The sequence below is a fragment of the Natator depressus genome, chromosome 5, assembly GCF_965152275.1.
Source record: "Natator depressus isolate rNatDep1 chromosome 5, rNatDep2.hap1, whole genome shotgun sequence".
NCBI lineage: Eukaryota > Metazoa > Chordata > Testudines > Cheloniidae > Natator > Natator depressus.
In genome coordinates this window covers 127,892,194-127,918,450 of record NC_134238.1, presented here as the reverse complement: position 1 = coordinate 127,918,450, position 26,257 = coordinate 127,892,194, and the positions used below count along the sequence as shown (strand labels likewise).

General features: G+C 42.6%; 1 protein-coding gene across 1 annotated transcript in view; it reads right to left on the bottom strand.

Annotated features, from left to right (window-relative positions):
* The window catches only part of DNAH6 (dynein axonemal heavy chain 6), a 265,685-nt gene that overhangs the window by 138,183 nt on the left and 101,245 nt on the right, over positions 1–26,257 (bottom strand). The window contains exons 49-56 of the mRNA XM_074953620.1: positions 25,585–25,827; positions 24,619–24,786; positions 23,715–23,950; positions 21,412–21,673; positions 19,150–19,273; positions 18,350–18,546; positions 17,713–17,916; positions 16,062–16,187 (exon numbers count right to left, since the gene is read on the bottom strand). Coding sequence (XP_074809721.1) covers positions 16,062–16,187; positions 17,713–17,916; positions 18,350–18,546; positions 19,150–19,273; positions 21,412–21,673; positions 23,715–23,950; positions 24,619–24,786; positions 25,585–25,827 — 1,560 coding nt within the window. The remainder of the gene's footprint in view (positions 1–16,061; positions 16,188–17,712; positions 17,917–18,349; positions 18,547–19,149; positions 19,274–21,411; positions 21,674–23,714; positions 23,951–24,618; positions 24,787–25,584; positions 25,828–26,257) is intronic.

Sequence of the window (26,257 nt, the reverse complement as noted above, 5' to 3'; positions counted from 1 at the left end):
AATAACGGGATTCTCTTGCCAACTCTCACTACCCTTTATTATCTGTATTATGGGCTCAGGTGCCCCATTCTTCCTATATCTCTGACTGGTTACAGTCAAGACAGAAAATCATCATACTATGGGAACCAGAAACAGTAAACTGGGCAGAATTATTGTCCTAATTCAACAGAAGACTTCAAAGTGTGCTTACTATTCTATTTAGCAAAGTAGTTAAGCACATAATCAAATTCTTTGCTGAGATGCATATAGCATTCAGTCACAGAAAAATGCAAGGAAGACATCTGTCCCTTAGTTTAGAGGCTATGACTATTTTTTTCGTAGTTGACATGAAGATATGGGGGTTCCATCGGATCCGTGTTTGTTTCTGGATGATCAGATAGCAAGGATGGGCAAGAGTGCTTTTTTCATGTAGACTCACTGAGAAGAATGAGACTTTTTTTTGGACATGGATCTCAGTACATTTATTCACGCCTTTGTCATTTCCAGATCTGCTGACTTTCAGGGCAAAGTGCAGGGCGCCTATCTGTTCACCTTGCACTTTTCTGAAAGGAATGGTTGAGTGTATCTTGGGAATTCTTGGATTGGGTATGGGACTTTTTGTTTACATTTGTTAATATGCAAACAAAGCCATGTTTTCTATTATCCATTAGCTACGGGACATATTATGGTGTTGCTGATTCTTTTTTTTTTTTTAAACGAGCATACAGATTTTTAAGAGGCACATTTATAAAAAGTAAGAAAATAAATCAAAATAAAGAAATACATTTGAATTTTCAAGTGAGTCATGAATCATCAGATCCTAGTGCCATATATATCATGCCAATGAATACAGCATTGAATTTTTACCTCAGGTATTGAAAACTGACAAACATACAATACATTGGTGGAAATTCACTTATGCATATCTTTTTCTTTCCTGCAGTTACTGATCCTGATGGCTACTCAAATCAGAACCTTGGTCTCGAGTCAATGTGTACTGACTGCTTAAAGTCACAGCTTTGGGCCAGAGGAACTAGGAATAGCTTCTTGGACATGCCTATGGGATTCAAGAAATATCTGTCTGTGGGCCAAATGAAAATATTATAACTGAGGCTTAATATAACAAGGAGTCTGATGGCACCTTAAAGACTAACAGATTTATTTGGGCATAAGCTTTCGTGGGTAAAAGCCTCACGTCTTCAGATGCATGGAGTGAAGATTACAGATGCAGGCATAAATATACTGACACATGAAGAGAAGGGGGTTACCTTACAAGTGGAGAACCAGTGCTGACAGGGCCAATTCAGTCAGGGTGGATGGAGTCCAGCGAACAGCAGAGCAGCTAACAGAGGGAGTTTGCCTGGGAGCTGTCTGAGAGGAGGTACGCTAAGGGCTGCATTAAGGAGGATGTGTTGGTGAGTATCTGAGTGTCTGTTGTGGGGACAGTTTGACAGTGTGCTTGACTGGTGGTTTGAAAAGTGTGAATTGGGAGTGCTTTGTTCCAGGTGAGGCTTGAGTGGGCCTGACTGTTATAAAAAGCCGGTCAGCTGCGAACCAGCTGAGTGGCGAATAGCAGAGCGGCTAACAGAGGGAGTTCGCCTGGGGAGAGCCCACTGAGGCTTACATCTTGCCGGCTTCTCTGAGTAGTCACTACAACTCCTGAGGAAGCTCGTAGAAGGAAGGTAATATGGATGGGGGGTGTTCAGCTGTTGTGACCTGCACTGGATGTGCCATGTTTGTCTTTCTTCCACAGGACAGAAGCGACTTTGTCTGTACAAAGTGCAAGCTGGTCTCCATATTGGAAGAGAAGGTTCAATGTCTGGAGCAACAAGTATCGACCCTGCATTGCATAAGAGAAACTGAAGATTTCCTCGACAGACGTCAGGATATGCTTCTACAGACACAACGTTCTGAAGATTCAGAGCAGGCCGCACTGCGGGGACAGGAGGACGGTGAAGAAATTTGGCAGCATGTGACCTCCAGAAGAAGAAAGGGGAGCGTCCATGCACCAGCAATGCAGATACAGGTAAGTAACCATTTTCATGTTCTCTCCACAGGTACTAATGCGGAGAGTGGACTAGATGATACATCTGGGGGAAGGGAACAGAAGGAGACCTCGCCAATTGGAAGGCATGAGATGCACTGTCCTAGGGTTGGGGGTTCCACGACCACCGCTCCCAAGAGAAAGAGGCGGGTGGTGGTGGTCGGGGTCTCTCTCCTCAGGGGGACTGAGTCATCTATCTGCCGCCCCGACCGGGAAAACAGAGAAGTCTACTGCTTGCCAGGAGCTAGGATAAACGATGTGACGGAGGGACTGCTGAGACTCATCAAGCCCTCGGATCGCTACCCCTTCCTGCTTCTCCACGTGGGCACCAATGATACTGCCAAGAATGACCTTGAGCGGATCACTGCAGACTACGTGGCTCTGGGAAGAAGGATAAAGGAGTTTGCGGTGCAAGTGGTCTTCTCATCCATACTCCCCGTGGAAGGAAAAGGCCTAGGTAGAGACCGTCGAATCATGGAAGTCAACGAATGGCTACGCAGGTGGTGTCAGAGAGAAGGCTTTGGATTCTTTGACCATGGGACGGTGTTCCAAGAAGGAGGAGTTCTAGGCAGAGACGGGCTCCACCTAACGAAGAGAGGTAAGAGCATCTTCGCAAGCAGGCTGGCTAACCTAGTGAGGAGGGCTTTAAACTAGGTTCACTGGGGGAAGGAGACCAAAGCCCTGAGGTAAGTGGGGAAGTGGGACACCGGGAGGAAGCATGAGCAGGAGCGTGCAAGAGGGCAGGGCTCCTGCCTCCTACTGAGAAAGAGGGACGATCAGCGAGTTAGCTCAAGTGCCTAGACACAAATGCAAGAAGCCTGGGAAACAAGCAGGGAGAACTGGAAGTCCTGGCACAGTCAAGGAATTATGATGTGATTGGAATAACAGAGACTTGGTGGGATAACTCCCATGACTGGAGTACTGTCATGGATGGATATAAGCTATTCAGGAAGGACAGGCAGGGCAGAAAAGGTGGGGGAGTTGCACTGTATGTAAGGGAGCAGTATGACTGCTCAGAGCTGCAGTATGAAACTGCAGAAAAACGTGAGAGTCTCTGGATTAAGTTTAGAAATGTGAGCAACAAGGGTGATGTCGTGGTGGGAGTCTGCTATAGACCACCAAACCAGAGGGATGAAGTGGATGAGGCTTTCTTCCGGCAACTCACGGAAGTTACTAAATCGCTGGCCCTGGTTCTCATAGGAGACTTCAATCACCCTGATATCTGCTGGGAGAGCAACACAGCGGTGCACAGGCAATCCAGGAAGTTTTTGGAAAGTGTAGGGGACAATTTCCTGGTGCAAGTGCTGGAGGAACCAACTAGGGGCAGAGCTCTTCTTGACCTGCTGTTCACAAACAGGAAAGAATTAGCAGGGGAAGCAAAAGTGGATGGGAATCTGGGAGGCAGTGACCATGAGATGGTCGAGTTCAGGATCCTGACACAGGGAAGAAAGGAGAGCAGCAGAGTCCAGGAGAGCTGGCTGTATTTTAAAGAATCCTTATTGAGGTTACAGGGACAAACCATCCCGATGTGTAGAAAGAATAGTAAATATGGCAGGCGACCAGCTTGGCTTAACAGTGAAATCCTTGCTGATCTTAAATACAAAAAAGAAGCTCACAAGAAGTGGAAGATTGGACAAATGACCAGGGAAGAGTATAAAAATATTGCTCGGGCATGCAGGAGTGAAATCAGGAAGGCCAAAACACACCTGGAATTGCAGCTAGCAAGAGATGTTAAGAATAACAAGAAGGGTTTCTTCAGGTATGTTAGCAACAAGAAGAAAGTCAAGGAAAGTGTGGGCCCCTTACTGAATGAGGGAGGCAACCTCGTGACAGAGGATGTGGAAAAAGCTAATGTACTCAATGCTTTTTTTGCCTCTGTCTTCACGAACAAGGTCAGCTCCTAGACTACTGCACTGGGCACAAGTCCGTGGGGCCGGATGCGCTGCATGCGAGAGTGCTAAAGGAGTTGGTGGATGTGATTGCAGAGCCATTGGCCATTATCTTTGAAAACTCATGGCAATCGGGGGAGGTCCCGGACGACTGGAAAAAGGCTAATGTAGTGCCCATCTTTAAAAAAGGGAAGGAGGAGGATCCTGGAAACGACAGGCCAGTCAGCCTCACCTCAGTCCCTGGAAAAATCATGGAGCAGGTCCTCAAGGAATCAATTCTGAAGCACTTAGAGGAGAGGAAAGTGATCAGGAACAGTCAGCATGGATTCACCAAGGGCAAGTCATGCCTGACTAATCTAATTGCCTTCTATGATGAGATAAGTGGCTCTGTGGATGAGGGGAAAGCAGTAGACGTGTTGTTCCTTGACTTTAGCAAAGCTTTTGACACGGTCTCTCACAGTATTCTTGCCAGCAAGTTAAGGAAGTATGGGCTGGATGAATGGACTATAAGGTGGATAGAAAGCTGGCTAGATTTTTGGGCTCAACGGGTAGTGATCAATGGCTCCATGTCTAGTTGGCAGCCGGTATCAAGTGGAGTGCCCCAAGGGTCGGACCTGGGGCCGGTTTTGTTCAATATCTTCATAAATGATCTAGAGGATGGTGTGGATTGCACCCTCAGCAAGTTTGCAGATGACACTAAACTGGGAGGAGAGGTAGATACGCTGGAGGGTAGGGATAGGATACAGAGGGACCTAGAGAAATTGGAGGATTGGGCCAAAAGAAATCTGATGAGGTTCAACAAGGACAAGTGCAGAGTCCTGCACTTAGGACGGAAGAATCCCATGCACCGCTACAGACTAGGGACCAAATGGCTCCGCAGCAGTTCTGCAGAAAAGGACCTAGGGGTTACAGAGGACGAGAAGCTGGATATGAGTCAACAGTGTGCCCTTGTTGCCAAGAAGGCCAATGGCATTTTGGGATGTATTTGTAGGGGCATTGCCAGCAGATGGAGGGACGTGATCGTTCCCCTCTATTCGACATTGGTGAGGCCTCATCTGGAGTACTGTGTCCAGTTTTGGGCCCCACACTACAAGAAGGATGTGGAAAAATTGGAAAGAGTCCAGCGGAGGGCAACAAAAATGATTCAGGGACTGGAACACATGACTTATGAGGAGAGGCTGAGGGAACTGGGATTGTTTAGTCTGCGGAAGAGAAGAATGAGGGGGGATTCGATAGCTGCTTTCAACTACCTGAAAGGAGGATCCAAAGAGGATGGATCTAGACTGTTCTCAGTGGTAGCTGATGAGAGAACAAGGAGTAATGGTCTCAAGTTGCAGTGGGGGAGGTTTAAGCTGGATATTAGGAAAATCTTTTTCACTAGGAGGGTGGTGAAGCACTGGAATGCGTTACCTAGGGAGGTGGTGGAATCTCCTTCCTTAGAAGTTTTTAAGGTCAGGCTTGACAAAGCTCTGGCTGGGATGATTTAGTTGGGGATTGGTCCTGCTTTGAGCAGGGGGTTGGACTAGATGACCTCCTGAGGTCTCTTCGAACCCTGATATTTTATGATTCTGAGAGTCCACTCCCAATAATTGATGAGGAGGTGTCAATTCCAGGAGAGGCAAAATTGCTTTTGTAGTGAGCCAGCCACTCCCAGTCCCTATTCAAGCCCAAATTAATGGTGTTAAATTTGCAAATGAATTTTAGTTCTTTTATTTTAGTTATTCTTTTATTCTCTACGTAAAAAAATAAATGGACACAAATTGGACATCAGGAATGGTAACATACAAAAGCCAGTGGGAGAACACTTCAATCTTCCTGGACATTCTATACCAGATTTGAAAGTAGCGATACTTGAACAAAAAAACTTCAGAAACAGACTTCAAAGAGAAACTGCAGAACTAAAATTCATTTGCAAATTTAACACAATTAATTTGGGCCACTGGACTCCTTGTTGTTTTTGTGGATACAGATGAACACGGCTACCCCTTGATACTTGAGGCTTAATATATCCATGAACAACTAATTGTATGTGCTGCTGTCACTTTCAAAGAAATTGCTGGGTAACTCACAAATTGGACAGTTATTCCTGCTGAATAAACTACAGTTCTGTGACACCATTGTGATGATACATGGGCTATAGCCACAGACACTTTGTCATGGTTGATTTCAGTGCTTGTGAAAGGGGGAAAAAAGTGTGTTTGAGCCAGGCCTAGTAACAAATCTATAGCAAGTCTGAAGTTTAAAAATTAACTCAGTATTGAATTATTCAAGCACAATAAAATCTTACGCTTAGGGGAGGGATATTTTACTCAAAAAGTTCTGAGTTTAAACTCACTGAATCCTACCTAGGGCATAATCAACTCTGGGTGGGCAGAATGGAAAATGTATTCTATGATCATTTCCTTTCTGTTATTAATATCTCCATTAGTCCTTTATTCAGTGCTAACCCCTCTGCAGTGGCACCTTCGGCAGCTGAGCTCATTGCCTAGCAACCTACTCACTCGGTCGTGCCCCTCGTCATGTACTCCCAAATCTATATAAATAATTTCTCAAACAAGGTTAATTGTCAGTAAAATTCTAACTTGAACTTCACTTAGGTCTGAATGAATTCTGAAACATGCACCCAGATCAAACATGCCATTCAGTTATGTATGTATTTTTTGTTGTGTGACAGACTAGTGAAGATGTTAATCAAGGAAAATAATTTTAAAAGGTAACAATTTTCCCATCCTGCATCCTAACATGTATACTGGCCCTTTACTCAGGGACGTGGCAAGTAGTAAGATTCTCAGACAGAGGGAAAGAAAAGATGAGTATAAAGATACATAATCCATGCTCTGGTGTTAGGAAATGGAGGCTTTTTTGGGGTGGGGAGAAATGCATTAAACTCCTGAACAGCTATCTTACAGTGCTTTATGAAACACAAGGAGTTATACCTACGTTGTGGCTTTGCAAGTTTCTTCGGAGTTTACTATGGACCTTTGCCCAAAACATGGCTGCTAGATATTCAATGATTTTAAGACCAGAAGGGATCACTGTGCTCATCTAGTCTGACTTTATGTCATATAACTATAACTACTATAACACAGGATTTCACCCAATAATGCCTGCTTCTAACCCAATAACTTCCGGTGGAACCAGAGCATAACATGAAATAGGAAAAAATATCTGGTTTAACAGAAACTGTATATGCCTTCCTGACAAACCTTTTAACTATCTATCCAGAGACTATTTTGAGATTCTGCTCGTACACATTGTGAATGAAAGGAAACAAACAGGTGATTTTCTGAGTGCTTGTGTATATGAGCTTCCAAACACACATCACGACTGTGCTAAAGCTTTTGTTTTGTGCTTTGGCCATCAACAGACATAAGTTATGATACTGATGGACATCTTTCTACAGAATGACAGAGGATATACATTAAAATTTGCTCTTAGAAAATAAGGTGTTGCACTGAAAGTGTTGCCAGTTCAGAAATTCATCATGCAGATGTTATGGGAAGAAATGGTTACTTATAGGGCTGTCCAGCGATTAAAAAAATTAATCGTGATTAATCACGCAATTAAAAAAATTAATCATGCTGTTAAACAACAATAGAATACCATTTATTTTAAATATTTTTGGATGTTTACTACATTTTCAAATATATTAATTTCAATTACAACACAGAATGCAAAGTGTACAGTGCTCACATTATATTTATTTTTTATTTCAAATATTTGAACTGTAAAAAACAAAAAAAAATATTTTTCAATTCACCTCGTATAAGTACTGTAGTGTAATCTCTTTATTATGAAAGTTGAACTTACAAATGTAGAATTATGTACAAAAAAACCTGCATTCAAAAATAAAACAATATAAAACTTTAGAGCCTACAAGTCACTCAGTCCTACTTCTTGGTCAGCCAAATCACTTAGACAAACAAGGTTGGTTACAATTTGCAGGTGATAACGCTGCCTGCTTCTTGTTTACAATGTCACCTTAAAGTGAGAACAGGCATTCGCATGACACTGTTGTAGCTGGCGTTGCAATATATTTATGTGCCAGATGCGCTAAAGATTCACATGTCCCTTCATGCTTCAACCACCATTCCAGAGCAAATGCCTCCATGCTGATGATGGGTTCTGCTTGATAACGATCTAAAACAGTGCGGACTGACACATGTTCATGTTCAGTGCAGACTGACTCTTCATCTGAGTCAGATGCCACCAGCAGAAGATTGATCTTCTTTTTTGGTGGTTCGGGTTCTGTAGTTTCTGCATCAGAGCGTTGCTCTTTTAAGACTTCTAAAAGCATGCTCCACACCTCGTCCCTCTCAGATTTTGGGTGGCACTTCAGATTCTTAAACCTTGGGTCAAGTGCTGTAGCTATCTTTAGAAATCTCACATTGGTACCTTCTTTGTGTTTTGTCAAATCTGCTGTGAAAGTGTTCTTAAAACGAACATGTACTGGGTCATCACCCGAGACTCCTATGACATGAAATATATGCAGAATGCAGGTAAAACAGAGCAGGAGACATACAATTCTCCCCCCCAAGGAGTACAGTCACAAATGTAATTGATGCCTTATTTTTTTAATGAGCATCATCAGCATGGAAGCATGTCCTCTGGAATGGTGGCCGAAGAATGAAGGGGCATACGAATGTTTAACATATCTGGCATATAAATACCTTGCAACGCCGGCTACAAAAGTGCCATGTGAATGCCTATTCTCACTTTCAGGTGACACTGTAGATAAGAAGCAGGCAGCAGTATCTCCCGTCAATGCAAACAAACTCATTTGTCTTAGCGATTGGCAGAATAAGAAGTAGGACTGAGTGGATTTGTAGGCGCTAAAGTTTTACATTGTTTTGTTTTTGAGTGCAGTTATGTAACCAAAAAAATCTGCATTTGTAAGTTACACTTTCATGATAAAGAGATTGCACTTCAGTACTTGTATGAGGTGAACTGAAAAATACGACACCTCTACCCTGATATAACGCTATCCGATATAACGCAAATTCGGATATAATGCGGTAAAGCATTTCCCCTCTTCCCCCCTCCCTCCCAGGCTTGCGCAAGCCTGGGAGGTAGGGGGGAGAAGTGGAGGGGCCATGTGCTCAGGGGAGGAGGTGGAGCGGAGGTGAGCTGGGGGGGAGGGCGCAGAGGAACCGATCTCTGCCCCAGCTCACCTCCACTCTGCTTTCTCCCCTGAGCGCGCCACAACTCCGCTTCTCCCCCATCTCTCCCAGGCTTGCCATGCCAAACAGCTGATTCGTGGCAAGACTTGGGGGGGGGGGGAGAAGCGGAGCGGTGGTGGTGCACTCAGGGGAGGATGTGGAGCAGAGGTGAGCTGGGGCGGGGGGGCGGGGTGAGGAACTGCAGTGGGTGCTCTGCCACCCACCACTTTTTCTCTGAGGGTGCTCCAGCCCCGGAGCACCCACAGAGTCGGCACCTATGGTGGCAGCGTGTCTGGCTCTGACATGCTGCTCTGAGTGGCGTGTTAAGGGGGCTGGGCCAGGGCTGGGGGGTTGGATAAGGGGCAGAGGGTCTCGGGGGGCGGTCAGGGGACAGGGAGCAGGGGGGTTGGATGGGTTGGGGGTTCTGAGGGGTCAGTCAGGGGGCGGGAAGTAGGTGGGGGTCAGATAGGGGGCGGGGCCAGGCTGTTTGGGGAGGCACAGCCTTCCCTACCCAGCCCTCCATAGCAAGTTCGATATAACGCGGTTTCACATATAACGTGGTAAGACCGTGTTATATCAGGGAAGAGGTGTATTTCCTTTATCGTTTTTACAGTACATATATTTGTAATAAAAAATAATAATATAAAGTGAGCACTGTGCACTTTGTGTTCTGTGTTGTAATTGAAATCAATATTGAAAATGTAGAAAAATATCAAAAAATATTTAATAAATTTCAATTGGTATTCTATTGTTATAAGTGCGATTAATTTTTTTTAGTTAATCGCATGAGTTAACTGCGATTGACAGCCCTAGTTACTTACTTATATAGTAAATGGTATTCTTCAAGATGTGTAGTTTGCATACATATTCCACTGTTGGTGTGAGCACATCCACTGCGTATCCTCACACCAGCAACTGAGAGCATAAAGGGGAGGGGGGGGGCTGCCTCAACCAAAAACCAGTTCTTTTGCCACCTACAGAGCCCGATGTCAAAGACTCTGAGTAGCGGGGATGGGGGTTGGGTCATAGAATATGTATACAGACAACACATGTGGAATAACACCAGTTACTGTGCGGGCAAGTTTCAGAGTAACAGCCGTGTTAGTCTGTATTCGCAAAAAGAAAAGGAGTACTTGTGGCACCTTAGAGACTAACCAATTTATTTGAGCATAAGCTTTCGTGAGCTACAGCTCACTTCATCGGATGCATACTGTGGAAAGTGTAGTCTTCTACACTTTCCACAGTATGCATCCGATGAAGTGAGCTGTAGCTCACGAAAGCTTATGCTCAAATAAATTGGTTAGTCTCTAAGGTGCCACAAGTACTCCTTTTCTTTGTGCAGGCAAGTAACCATTTCTGCTTCTAATGATGAGCTATATACATATATTTTATTGCTGATGACCTCTCCCCCAACCCCCCACAAGCAGTGACCCTTGCTGGAGGTGGGTACCAGGAGTCGTGTGATTGCAGGACAATTCTGCTAAATTTTGCATGGTGTCTGAAAGCCTGTTCAATTGTGTACTGCTCAGTGAATGTGTGGATGAAGGACCAGGCTGCTGCCTTACAAATGTCCTGAAAGTGGCCATCACAGTGGATCAAGCTCTCATCAAATGAGCCATTATTTTGTCAGGTAGAGTCTTTCGAGTCACCTGATAACAAAGTTTGATACACGTGGAAATCCAGTTATCATCCGATGAAGTGAGCTGTAGCTCACGAAAGCTCATGCTCAAATAAACTGGTTAGTCTCTAAGGTGCCACAAGTACTCCTTTTCTTTTTTCTTTTTACGAATACAGACTAACACGGCTGTTACTCTGAAACCAGTTAAAGATTGTTTGTGCTGAGACAGCTTCACCTTTGGTCCTTTTCTCTATATTCTACAAACAGTTTAGGAGACTTTCTGAAGTGCGCAGTTCTGTCAAGATAGAACAAAAGAACTCTGTTTACATCCAAAGAATGCAGCTTTTGCTCTGCTTTATATGCTCTGCATGTGGCTTAGGGAAAACAACAGCAATGTGATAGATTTAATTGAAATTCTGGAGCCACCTTTGGTAAAAACTTAGGGTGAGATTTCGTAGAAATTTTATCCTTATGAAAGACAGTATAAGGTGGTTTGGCTAACAATGCTTGTAATTCAACAGCTCTCCTGGCTGATGTTACTGCCACTGCGAAGGCCACTTTCACAGAAGGATGAAATAGAGATCAAGTGGCCAGTGCCCTTCAGACATCCAGAGAATGCGGTCTCCTCTCTTCATCTGAGGCATGTGGTTTTGGAAACAATACCAGTAAATGGATGCTTTGACTCTTATGAAACTCGGGTCCACCACGCATGCTTTCAGCTAGAAAGGCCACTTTCATAGTCAGATGGGCCACAGAGCATGTGGCTTGAGGTTCAAAGGGAGGTCTGCTGAGAGATGAAAGAACAAAATTGAGGTCCCACTGGGGTGCGAACTTCACCAGTGGCGGAAACGGTTTAAGAAGCCCCTTCAAAAATCTAGTTTAACAGGATGAGTGAAGATCGTGTGGTTATCAACAGGAGGATGAAAAGCGCTGATTGCTGCTAAATGAACCTGAAGAGAACTAAATGAGACATCCAAAGACTTATGGGTAAATATTTCAGGATAGCAGAGAACCCAGCAGATTCTGGCGATAACGCATTGTTGAGCCCAAGAGGAGAAACACCTCCTTTTAGCCGAATAACATATCCTAGTAGAGTCTTTCCTTCTGTGGTTAAGGATGGATTGCATCACTCTGGAACACAAGCGCTCTTACCATCCAGTGACCATCCAAATACCAGGCTGCAGTGGTTCCAGATTGCATGCTTGAAAGTGCCCTTATGTTGTGTTAGAAGGTCCAGAAATGGGCAGACATTTATGGGCAGCTGAGCTGAGAGCTTCAGTAGATCTTTTGACAGAACAAGGAGTAATGGTCTCAAGTTGCAGTGGGGGAGGTTTAGGTTGGATAGTAGGAAAAAAATTTTCACTGGAAGGGTGGTGAAGCACTGGAATGCGTTACCTAGGGAGGTGGTGGAATCTCCTTCCTTTGAGGTTTTTAAGGTCAGGCTTGACAAAGCCCTGGCTGGGATGATTTAGTTGGGGATTGGTCCTGCTTTGAGCAGGGGGTTGGACTAGATGACCTCCTGAGGTCCCTTCCAACCCTGATATTCTATGATTCTATGATCTGTAAACCTTAACTGTCTTGGACAGTTAGGCACAATGAGGATGACTTGAGCTCTGTCTTAATGGATTTTCCATGGGGCCTGTAGTATTAATGGAATGGGAGGGAAAGCATACCTCAGGTGATCCTTCTGTGGTAGCTGGAGTGTATCTCCCTTTGAGCCCTTGCCTAGGGCTGCTCTGGAGCAGTATAGAGGAAGTTTCTTGTTCACATGTGAGGCGAAAAGGTCCCAGGACAGCATTGCCCATTGGGTGAAGACCTTGTTTAGAACTGAATTGTGAATCTCCCATTTGTGGTCCATGGAAAAATCTGCTGTGACTGTCCACTAGGGAGTTCTGCACCCCTAGTAAACATGCTGCTGAAAGGGTTATGTGATGGTGGTTGCACCAGTTACAGATGTTAACTGACGTTATACAAAAAGGAAGGGATCTCGTTCCCCACTACTTGATTATATATAAGACAGTTGTTATGTTGTCCTTATAGTTATGTTGACATTATTTGAACATCGGGATTGGATGAGTGGAAGGAATGCATTACAGACTTGATGGACTACCCTGAGATCTAGTAAATTGATATGCATTCTGGACTCCCAAAGGGTCCAGATGCCTTGTGCCATATGACCACCTGTATGAACTCTGACTTAGACCATGCGGTGATAAGAAAGAACTGGAGAGGTGTTGGTCCACACCATCCCTTACACACTCAGTTCGGCGCATGAGGACAGTTATGGCGCATGTGAGGATCAACGGACACTGCTGACTAAAAAATTACAAACTCACGTGCATGGGGCACACATGTATCCATGCAGATAAGGACCATCACTCGAAGAAGTGTGTTTCTGACATCTCACGTCTGTCTAACCATCAAGTCAAGCTCAACATGGTGGCTAAAACAGAGTTCTGAATCTTTTTCCACAAGCCCTCTGCCGTATCTCCTTTTTTGTTCACTGTGAGCAACACCATCCTGCCTGTCACTCAGGCCCATAACCTGGCCGCCATCTTCAAATTGGTCCTCTCTCTAGGTCATCACATACAGGTTATATTTCAATCTTTCAGATTCTTTCTGCAGCACATCTCTAAGATATGGCCTTTCCTATGCATCCATACAGTTAAGACCCTCCTCCAGGCTCTCATCATCTCACATCTTGATTACTGCAACATCTTTTTCTTTGGCCTTGACAAATGCAATCTTGTCCTGCTCATATCTATTCAGAAGGATGCTGCAAATATCATTTTCCTAGCATGTCACTTTGACTATGTCACCCCACTCTTTGTATTCCTCCACTGGCTTCTCTCTCTATCACATCAAACACAAGCTGTTTGTCTTCACTTTCGAGGGCCTTTACAGCCTATCCCCATCTGACTTCTCACTCATTCTCTGTCAAGATGTTGACTCGCACCTCCGATTGGCTCATGTTACCAGCCTCCATTGCCCACTTGTTAAATTCTTAAAAAAGCACCTTCATGCTTTCTCTCATGATGCCTTGGGAGGAGCTCCCCTTAAATATCCATAGAGCCATCTCATTTATCCTCCTTCAAATTTCTCCTTAAAACCCTCAGAGATTCAAATTTCCACAGGGAATGACTTAAAAATTTTGCATTCAGCCTATTAAACAACAGACTTGTACTACATCCATAATCCTGAAGCCTGGCTCAGCTACACCAACCACAGAACCCTAGAGGAGGGAGTTGTGTGAAACTCTGGAGGTCCCATGACCCCAGGAACTACCATGATCACCCCCAACATATATTAAAGCGACCTCAGGAATTCCCCTCTGCCAGGGGAATCCCAATTTGGCCCCTTAGAATCATAGGACTGGAAGGGACCTTGAGAGGTCATTTAGTCCAGTCCCCTGCCTCATGGCAGGACTAAGTATTATCTAGACCATCCCTGACAAGTGTTTGTCTAACCTGCTCTTAAAAATCTCCAATGATGGAGATTCCACAACCTCCCTAGGCAATTTATTCCAGTGCTTAACCACCCTGACAGTTAGGAAGTTTTTCTTAATGTCCAACCTAAACCTCCTTTGCTGCAATTTAAGCCCAGCAGTTCTTGTCCTGTCCTCAGAGGTTAGGAAGAACATTTTTTTCTCCCTCCTCCTTGTAAAAACCTTTATGTACTTGAAAACTGTTATGTCCCCTCTCAGTCTTCTCTTTTCTAGACTAAACAAACTAAATTTTTTCAATCTTCCCTCATAGGTCATGTTTTCTAGACCTTTAATCATTTTTGTCGCTCTTCTCTGGACTTTCTCCAATTTCTCCACATCCTTCCTGAAGTGTGGCACCCAGAACTGGTCACAATACTCCAGTTGAGGCTTAATTAGCATGAAGTAGAGTGGAAGAATTACTTCTTGCTTATAACACTCCTGCTAATACATCCCAGAAGGATGTTTGCTTTTTTTGCAACTGTGTTACAGTGTTGACTCATATTTAGCTTGTGGTCCGCTATGACCCCCAGATCCCTTTCTGCAGTACTCCTTCCTAGGCAGTCATTTCCCATTTTGTATGTGTGCAACTGATTGTTCCTTCCTAAGTGGAGTACTTTGCATTTGTCCTCATTGAATTTTATCCTATTTACTTCAGACCATTTCTCTTAGGCCAAATTTAAGACTGCTTTGCACTGCAAGAGCTCAATAGGATGGAGAATCTGGCCCTCTCTCTCTTCCAGGGCTAACAAATAACATAGAATCATAGAATATCAGGGTTGGAAGGGACTTCAGGAGGTCATCTAGTCCAACCCCCTGCTCAAAGCAGGACCAATCCCCAACTAAATCATCCCAGCCAGAGCTTTGTCAAGCTTGGCCTTAAAAACTTCTAAGGAAGGAGATTCCACCACCTCCCTAGGTAATGCATTCCAGTGCTTCACCACCCTCCTAGTGAAAAAGGTTTTCCTAATATCCAACTTAAACCTCCCCCACTGCAACTTGAGACCATTACTCCTCGTTCTGTCATCTGCTACCACTGAGAACAGTCTAGATCCATCCTCTTTGGAACCCCCTTTCAGGTAGTTGAAAACAGCTATCGAATCCCCCCTCATTCTTCTCTTCCGCAGACTAAACATCCCCAGTTCCCTCAGTCTCCCCTCATAAGTCATGTGTTCCAGTTCCCTAATCATTTTTGTTGCCCTCTGCTGGACTCTTTCCAATTTTTCCACATCCTTCTTGTAGTGTGGGGCCCAAAACTGGACACAGTACTCCAGATGAGGCCTCACCAATGTTGAATCACGTCCCTCGATCTACTGGCAATGCCCCTACTTATACAGCCCAAAATGCCGTTGGTCTGTTTCATTGATGTGATGTTTGTACATCAAACCATTTAGAAATACGAAATTACAAAAAGTGTTAGTAGATTTTTCAGAAAGTCAGAACACTTTTTTCAAATGTTTCAAAGAACATATTGTCTGATTAAAAAGTCTCCTCTGGCAACATGCCACCCACATGAAAATTCAAATGGGAGGCAGGTTTCTCAAGAAAAAAAACAAAGCAAAAACCTGTGACTCTATAATGAACATTTTAGATTATCATCTTATAGAATGAATTTCTCCTGGAGTTTTTTTGTTAATTAGAGAGAGCTTTTGTTTTGCTTTTTGAATAGCCATATTTACTGAACAGGCCTTTATATCTTTATTTTAGCTAACATTTCTCTGGAAAAAATAATATACCTAAAATGTAGGAAATGTTCTGGGATTTTGTGGCCAGAAAAAACTGAAGTTCATAGACAAAAATTTTGATTACGATGTTCCTACTAATTCCAACATATGTAAAGAGATAGAAATACAATGTTAGTAATTTAAGTTTATTGATAAAAGATACATACCTCTTCTAGAAGAACAGGTAAACCCAATCTAATAGCATTCTCAAGCGTACGCAGGAAACCAGAGTCTGTAAGCTTAATTATCTTCAAACCAGATTTTGTTTCTTTGTTTCTTATCCACCGATTTGCCTATGTAGGAAACGAGAGTAATCACTAAGGTTGGCTAAGTTTCATATTTGACCAAAAGGTTAATTAGCATGTTTGCCTCAATATTCAGAAGTGCAATTCTTAAGACCACTGCTTTGATCAGGAAAAGTAAATAATTGTACTAACTCTTTACTCCTGAGAAGCATCACCAGAAAAAAAGGTTTTGCTTGTCTCTGTAATATCTATGGCTTTTACACTGCACAGTGTGATATTCAACTGTGCTAGTACTGCTAGTATTTTATTAGCCTTTATAGGTCCAGATTGTGCCATTCAAGGCATGGAATCATTTTGGGGAGTAGTGTGAGGCAGCACCACACCAAGAGAAACTCTAAGAGGGACTGTATATCAGAGGGCCAGCTTCCTGTGGGATTATACACACTGTGTGGTGCAAATTACTTTTCCTGGTGCACCCAAGGCTGGTGTGGAGAGGGGGTTTGGCCTCCCATTCATCCCCTTTAGGATGAGTTGTGCACTAGGAAGGAGAAATCCTTGTGCTCATCTGACCCACCCATACTTCTCCTGGCCCATTCAGTCAGCAGCCCCTCTCCTCCAACAAGGACACCAGACCATGAAGAGAGACCTGTATGATGTCTAGGGAAGAGGAAAGGATGGTGCTGCAGGGTTGAGTGAAGAAGGAAGGAATACCCACACAGACACAATTGGACCCTAAAATAATTAATAGTAGATTTATACTTGTAATGTTTTAAATGTAAAAATTAAATTGAAAAAGTTTTTTCATTATAAATTCTTTCATTGTGTTCACCTACCTCTTCCAATAATCACACTTTAGGGAAAAGGAGTGAACAATGCAGGGAATTGTCCTAACAAAATTGGCTGTTGTTCAATAGTCATTTAGCACTAGGTCAATTAAGGGGATTCAGAAAACCACAAAAATGTGTGGTGAAAGTTATAGCACAAAATAAACACCAGTTGTGAGGCAGATATATGCAGTTTTTCTTTTCTCCTTTTTAGGTTAAATAATAATAATAGTCTTCACAGTCTTTCATTGTACGAAACTCCTTTCATAGCTTCAACCATCTTTGAGACTCATCCCTGGGCTTTAAGGAAAACTGGACACAATCCTGCTTTTCCTCTGTTATCAATACAGTTCATAGTTTTCGTATTGTGGAGGATTTTTATATCACACATTTTGCACAATCATTTCCATTTTTTTTATAGTTAGAAACCTCTATTCATTATTTTAAACCTATTCCAATTTTGATTGGAATGAGAATGTTAAATTAGAGTCCATGCAATACTTGAAACACTGTTGTGTTTTTTATTTTTAATCACAGGTCTCATATTGAAAATGTATGGGCCAGATCCTCAGCTGGCATTAGTCACCATACCGCTACTGAAGTATGTTGATTTGCACGATATAAGGATCTGGCCCCAAGCCAACAAAGAAAAAGGTGTCAGTGTTAGAAATGTCTGGTACAAAAACTTACGGAGTAGTTGCATTTTTGGAAAGGGAGCTGCATCAGTACAGTTTACAATCAGTGCTCACCTGATCCTGGGGGTCAATCATCAGTGGCCAGCGTCGCCCTCGAGTCACAAGAATCCCATTCTCAGTAGACACATAGTCACGTGGTAACCCATCCGTGTTCCACTGGCGAATTTCATAGGGATCTCCCAAAATGTTTATAAGACTGAAGTCTGGATTGATAGGAATCTCTAGATTCTGACATTTCTTGATCCAGCAATCTATCAGCTGGGATAGAGAGAGATTAATTGTAAAAAGAGATTCATAGGAGATTATATTACTTAATGGGAATTGTAACAACCTGTTGGACGCTAGTTGGTAGTAATTAAAAGTTATCATCATTGGATGGCTGCTTGATTGCTTAGGAGGTGACAAGTGAGTGTCTTTAGTTAATTTCGAATAGACAGGGGTCCTAGTCTTGTACTAATAATAATCCTACACCTTCACAATTGTCACTAATGGCTGAATATGTATTAAAACTGAACTCTGGACAGCAAGCCTGAGGATCATTAATGCAGTTGTGGGGGAATGCTTAGACTGACACTGTCCATATTGTACCTGTTCAGAGGCTAAAACAATTCTACAGTGATGCCAGTTTGGTACCTTTCACAAGCACCACATTATGGAGGAAAAAAAGAAAAGGGAAATTATTTTTACTCACCAGTTGCCTATAAAGTGCTGTAAAAGCCCCATAATAGGCAACACAAGCAGCTGCTATGAACACATTCCCTATGATGTTTGAAATCTCATCTTCAAAATTCCTGATGCTCTCTTCCCACCGAACTTGTTCATCTCCTAATGCAGCTGTCAGCTTTCCAGCTCTAGTGAGGCGAGCTTGGGTAAGTGCCATGGTCCTTGCTAAACAGTTATAAAATGATTGGACTGTGATTAGTATTTAAAAGTCAATTTTTCCTAATAATCTTTTCCCTTACTTTCTATTTTAGCCTCCCTCTGCCCCTACCCTTTCTTCTAGCCTTAACTTCCAGTGGCTTCTGAGCAACCTTCTTTCTGGCCTATTGATTGGGTACTTCAGGACAGACTATGGTCCATGAAAAACATGTCCTGACCTCGCTAAACTCTCAGCACACCCTCTTCAAATCATCCTGCTGTGATATTATCATCACCTACTACTGGAATCCGGTTGCTCCACTTGAAGCTGCCTGAAGGAATAGTCACAAGCCTAACTGTTGTCAGCAGATGTAGCGTCTCCTTACCGCGGTACTGCGTGACCAGAGAAGCACTGGGGAGACAGAGTGCTACTAAATCATGTGTTTGACCCCTTCAATGGAGTCCTACCGATGTGCGTATTAATTTGCATACCACTGTGTTTATATTGTGTATAATATGAGACTGAATGGGTCAGGGCTAGCTAGTTTCCCCTGGTCCAGCTAGCTGTATAGTGGAGGCATGAAAGTGAAAGACTAATTTAACTGTTTAATGACTTCAAGAGAAATCACTTACCAAGGCTCTCTTTTTCTTCAAGGCTTCTTTCATACTGGTCTTGTAATGCCTGTATCTGATCCTCCACCTGTTTTAATTTCCTTTGCTTGTCGCGTAGGGTAGCCATAGTAGCATCAAGCTCAGCCTAAGAATGTGAGGAAACATTTAGGCCACGGCTTTCAAACCTGGTGGCCTGATTTTTAGAAGAGCTGAAGCCAATGGAAGTGGCAGGTACAGGGGACTTGAGAAAATCAGGTCACTTATTCAGGTGCCTACATATGAATAAGGAGTCTTTTTGAAAAAGTAGCTTTAAACCAGAACATTTTTGTCCTATTAATAAAATGGCATTTTCATAATGAGTGCCTCCACCATTTTTCTAGGGAGTAGGGTATGAAACTGTCAGACACTCTAGTCTCTGCTGTAACCAGCTTGGCTGAACATTGACACAGGACCAATGGCTGGGGAAAGTCTCCTTTGGGCCACAGCTCTTTGAAAATTCATCCCCAGATGACTTGGGTTTAGTCAGTCTTGGAAGAACTAGGCGAGAATGTCATGTACAACAGTGGTTCTCAAAGCTGGTCAGACGCTTGTTCAGGGAAAGCCCCTGGTGGGCCAGACCGGTTTATTTACCTGCCGCGTCTGCAGGTTTGGCCGATCACGGCTCCCACTAGCCGCAGTTTGCCGCTCCAGGCCAATGGTGGCTGCAGGAAGGGCGGCCAGCATGTCCCCTGGCCCGCGCTGCTTCCCGCAGCCCCCATTGGCCTGGAGCAGCAAACCGTGGCCAGTGGAAGCCGCGATCGGCGGAACCTGCAGACGTGGCAGGTAAACAAACTGGTCTGGCCCGCCAGGGGCTTTCCCTGAACAAGCGGCGGACCGGCTTTGAGAATCACTGATGTACAATACCTGATTGCCCCATGTGCTGATTCTACCCACAAATGGAGTGCCCATATGATGCTTAATTCAGCACTTATAGACATTGGCAGCCGGTATCAAGTGGAGTACCCCAACGGTCAGTCCTCGGGCCAGTTTTGTTCAGTATCTTCATTAATGATCTGGAGGATGGCATGGATTGCACCCTCAGCAAGTCTGCAGATGACACTAAACTGGGAGGAGAGGTAGATACGCTGGAGGGTAGGGATAGGATACAGAGGGACCTAGACAAATTAGAGGATTGGGCCAAAAGAAATGTGATGAGGTTCAACAAGAACAAGTGCAGAGTCCTGCACTTAGGACGGAAGAATCCCATGCACCGCTACAGACTAGGGACCGAATGGCTAGGCAGCAGTTCTACAGAAAAGGACCTAAGGGTTACAGAGGACGAGAAGCTGGATATGAGTCAACAGTGTGCCCTTGTTGCCAAGAAGGTCAATGGCATTTTGGGATGTATAAGTAGGGGCATTGCCAGCAGATGGAGGGACGTGATCGTTCCCCTCTATTCAACATTGGTGAGGCCTCATCTGGAGTACTGTGTCCAGTTTTGGGCCCCACACTACAAGAAGGATGTGGAAAAATTGGAAAACGTCCAGTGGAGGGCAACAAAAATGATTAGGGGACTGGAACACATGACTTATGAGGAGAGGCTGAGGGAACTGGGATTGTTTAGTCTGCGGAAGAGAAGAATGAGGGGGGATTTGATAGCTGCTTTCAACTACCTAAAGAGGGGTTCCAAAGAGGATGGATCTAGACTGTTCTCAGTGGTAGCTGATGAGAGAACAAGGAGTAATGGTCTCAAGTTGCAGTGGGGGAGGTTTAGGTTGGATATTAGGAAAAACTTTTACACTAGGAGGGTGGTGAAACACTGGAATGGGTTACTTAGGGAGGTGGTGGAATCTCCTTCCTTAGAAGTTTTTAAGGTCAGGCTTGACAAAGCCCTGGCTGGGATGATTTAGTTGGGGATTGGCCCAGCTTTGAGCAGGGGGTTGGACTAGATGACCTCCTGAAGTCCCTTCCAGCCCTGATATTCTATGATTCGGGAGAGGATACGTCATCCTTGGAACTAGAAGTAGCTTCTGTAGCAGGGCAGGACAGCAGCCCAGGAGGCTACTTTCTGTTGGATTTGGCCCAAAGAATTAAAAGAACAGTTCTGGATGAAAAAAATTCTATTACTTAGATCAGAAGCTCCTTGAAGCAGGAACTGATTTTTCGTCTGTGTACAACGCCCAGCACCGTGGGTCCTGATCCATGACTGGGACTTTTAGGTGTTACCGCGGTAAAAAAAAATTAATAATATCGTCAAAGTTACCATTCTAACAAATAAAAGACATTAGAGACATAAACACACACCTGTGCAGCATTTAACTTTTGCCTCTTTGGCTCAACTTCTTTGACGACTCTAGAGTATAAATCCATGGCTCTAACCCACATGCACATAGACCTACAGGCCCTGGACACCTTCTCTACTTTTTCAGGCACAAAATCTGGGTTATTTATATATTTCTGAAGCTTTAACAATATTTGAGGCTTTATATTTTCTTTATCGTATTCTAAAAGTTTTTTGAGGAAATTGGAATCTCCAAGGAGCTGTTTTGCTGTTGCCCAGTCAGGCCTGAAAGAAAATAACAGTAACAGAATTTGAGACAGACACGCCCTGAGAACATGATCTTAAATAACAAATTTGCACTTTTCAGACCACTTCCTCTTGCTTTATACAATGTTTTGAAGAGCTTGACCACAATCAGTGCTTAATAAAAACATAGCAACAGCATTTACATTTCTATATCACATGTAATTAACATAAAAGTGCTGTAGACTAGATCTCCTCTGTAGGACACATCTAAGCAAAGGGCTAGGCCTCCGAATGAAGGCTAAGAAGTGCTATTACAAGTAGACTATAGCTCTGCTCCTCCAAATTGGCACTTAGACTTGAGAGACTAATGCTTTGTGAAAGTGTGAATTGAACCACAGGTAGCACCTCTGTGGATTTCAAATAATCTAGAGACAAAGGCAGGCTGCCAAACCTGCTACTTTTCTAGTAGAATGGGCCCTATGGGCTTTCTGACTCTGAAATTCCAGCCAAGTCACAACAGGTATGAATCTGTACTTTAATCTCCTGAGACAATCTTTTAACCAAAGAGTTGGGCCTTTGTTTCTCTCTGCAACAACTATGTGAATTTCCTATATGGTTTAGTCGTGTCAAAGTAATAAACTGTTTTCACATTGAAACCATGGAATCTAGTCTTCTCTGGTACACAAAAACCTGTAAAAAACTGGATTGGCTCACATGAAAATCCAAAGCTATCTTAGTCAAAAATTTTGGATGTGGTCCTTATGGAGAATCCACCACCAACTTGGAGTTCAGAGAGCCAGATCCTCAGCTGCTGAGAATCAATGTAGCTTCTTTGAGGTCACTGGACCTATGCCAATTTACACCAACTGAAGATCTGGCCAAGAGACTTTTGTACTGATATGATATCTGTTAGGAAACACTCATCAGCAAAAGATGATAAGAAGACCAGTCTCTTAATGGTTAAAAAAAGCAGCCTCCAAGAGCTCAGTGAGAAATTCTCAAAGTAGAAGTGAGAGGAGGCTTAGTAAAAAGTAACTCAATCTCAAATTAAATAATACATTTGGTTTATTTAAAGAAAAACTACTTCATTTATAGTCAAGATTTAAAAATCCATATAGTTGAGAGTAAAAAACTCAATGGTACTTACGCTTTAAGTAAAAAATACTCCAATATTCTGTAAAAAGGGAGAATTTGACCTGTGGAATGTTCAGTTCTTGAAATGTGGCTTGTTTACCATAACAGATATTTTAGCATCATTATCTAAAATATGGCTTTTCATTGTTTTGTTTTGTTATGATATCTTATTGATGTAATAAATCTCTACATCCTCTTTGGATGTTAATTGCTCCATTGCTTGAAGCATACCACAACTTTATGCTTCAAGAAAATAGAATTTGACCCAAGCACATCAAAGCTGACAAGTTTTATCATTAGGGATTTTGGAAACTCATAAAATAATTGCTTTTATCAAAGACACAAAGTATGTCATGCAAAATTAAATGTAACCCTATAATTTAGTCTTCCTTTCTTCCCCTCATTAAGAACTGGTTTCAGAGAATATATGTGGTCTGTTGCTATAAATTAGCGATGGACCCAAGACACAACATTTGGAATGGTTTCTGAAACTTGGAAAAAGTTCAGGAAGTTTGACATGCGGTTTTAGTCCAGCCCACTATAGAGAATGAGACCAGTTATGAACTACAGATGCCAATGTAGATGTGAACTTCCCCAAACTTCAGGGGAGTTTTTATTATATTATCACCACAGCATGGTGGACGATGATGCCATTTTTCTGAGAAAACGGTAGAAGGTGTTTTGCGTGAGAGACCCACAAAACAAAGCTAAGCAGTTGTGACTACAGCTGTCAAAGAGACAATGCTTTGATTCAACCAAAGATATTCTCCACATTAGTGTACTCTTCCTATTAAAATGTGAATTTACTGTAGAAGTAGGTACCATTATACAAAACATTTCACTGGGGGGAGTGGGGAAGAATCAAAGAAAAAACAAAGGAAAAGATGAACAAATAATGGATTAAAATAAATTAAAACAAAATACTATATAGCTCTGAATGGCTTACTTTGCATTTAAAAGAATGGAGATAGCTTCCATTACAGTCATGACAAGATCCGGAGGCTTGGTAAAAACTCTAATTTCAGATATATCTGCTTTATCCAAAGAGTCAAGAGCTTTGTTTGCAGCTTCTAAAGCTGGGAGAGCTTCATCCAGATCCCGTTGAGCATCATCAGCAATTGCCTGAGTCTCTTCCGCTTTCACTTTTGCAATAGCTTCATCTTCTTGAACAACACGGCGAACCTCAAAATTAAATGTGCAGTGAAATATTTTCAAAACAAAACAGAGATTTAAATGGGTTAACTTGTTCTGTCTTATTTCTTTAAGGGTTTGCTTAACACCCACGTCTGCATTTTTGGTTTTATACATAAAGTATGCAAAATAGAATTATAGAGGAGCTTCACCAGTCCTGACACACACAGAAAGTTATTAATTGGTGAAAGATACTAAAATCCCTTTACTTTTGAGGAGCAATGGCCAAGGAACTGCAAGGACAGACCAATCCTGTAGGCCTCAGGCTCTGGCCTACCACTGGCAGCGTAGCTGGCTACACTGCTATTGGCCTCACCTCAGCAGCTGTAACCCCTAAAATGCGTGTCACAGAGTGCACAAGCGATGTTAACGCTTCTTGGAGCGGCATTAACTAACATGGAAAATGTCTGCATAAACTCTGCTGCATCCACAGAGGAAACGTTTGTACTGGTAGAAGCTACACTATAGAAAAGCAGGACACAGGCTAACTGCCTTTCCCTTCTGGCAATCCCTGTCAAGGCTCAGTTCTGCGCTTTTAGGCCCTTGTGCTCCCCAGTGTGTCACATAAAGGAGGAGAGCATAGAGCCCATTACTTCATCTATGAATTATTGGGCAGTAACACATGTTATCCATAAATATTACAAGATAATTCTTTGTACCTGATCAGCATTTTCTTGATCCACTGCTAATTTTTCCATCAAAGCCTCAACATCCACAGATTTCTCTACAAGGACTGGCTCTAAAGCGGAGAGATCTAATTTCATTTTATCTACAAGCATGTTCGTCTCTAATAGTTTGGATAAGCCATTCTTCACGCGATCCCGAGCCTGAAGCACAAAAAAAAAACATTTCACGCATCTAATTACTTTTTCCCCAAACACTGACTCCAAAAAGTACAACTGTACTTTTTCCAAACACTGTATTTCCAAAAAGTTCTAACATGATAAAAATATAAACTTATGTACAAATATATTTTAACACCCTGTAATGTAAGTTTTGTATCAGTTGTAAATTATGTTATAAATAATTTGTACAATACATTTATTTTAAGGGTGGCTGTAATAAAAATTTTATGTTATTATGGATGTAATAATATTTATTCAGATATAAAAGAAAAAACATCTAAATTGGCATACATGATCAGGCTTATCAAACAGAAGCTGCCAGATGTTTAGGCTCAACATTGATTTTTGTTAAATAAAACATTTTAAAAACCTGAATATTATTGCAATCTTTTGATGCAATGTTTGTTTTTCTTTGGTTTTGCTTTAATCATTGTGCTGCAATGTTTGTATCCCAAGTGTCTTGTCCTAGGACAAGAGATGGGGGAAGTGAAATGACTCATATTTTTTCATTTTCCATGCGAATGAAGAGCAAAATGGTAACAAAAAGCACCAATAGTACAAAGTAAATTAGACTTTAAAAATTCCTTGTTTTAATATTCAGTACTTGGAAAAGGAAAATTGGGCTGGTTTACCACAAAAGAATTACAAGCCATTTTATGTATGGTAAACCCTGAAGCTGCTGCACTATGAAGGAAAAGTAATACAAAAATCTGAAGGGAAGGAAGACACATTTCTCAGACACAATAAGCAGAGATTTTTGTTTAATAAAATTAAACCTACTGAAACCAACTGCTTCCTTTTTTCCCCCAGCATGGACAAGTAGAGATTGATTAATTCTAAATACGAAGTGGGTGTTGTGTAATATCGTCGCCGCAGCTCAGCATAATATCGATCTGCCATTTCAGTCACACTCATATGGATATCTACACACATTACTGAAACTTTCTCTTTCAACTCGTCACTTCCAAGATCAACATTCAGAAAAAATGTCCTTGATACAGAAAGAAGTGCTTCTCTGGGCCACTGCAAAAGGGAAAAAGATTATCTGAACAACAGTCATTCACTTCATCATGGTCAAAGCCAACATTTGTGGTGAAATATGGTAAATTCTCAGTACAAACTAGATGTTTTCTCTTGACCATTGCAGAAAGAGTACATTATATTTAAAAAACCTTATCAAATGGCCTTATGAATTTCACAAGCCCACTGCTATTGAAACTGGCCAGCCTTTGATGAGACGTTTCTGGATAAGACTTGGTGGGCTAGGGTGGATTTAGTGGTTCCTACAAGTCATGTAGATGTTGAACCCCATCACTTGACAAAGCAAAGGTCTGCAAGCTGACAGGAATCATGGCAGTGATCCTCTTGTGTGTCTCCTCAGAAGGTCACCTAGATCTTCAGCTTTCTCTGTTTGGCCTGCTGCACCAGGACTGAGGAGAGGGGACCAAACCGA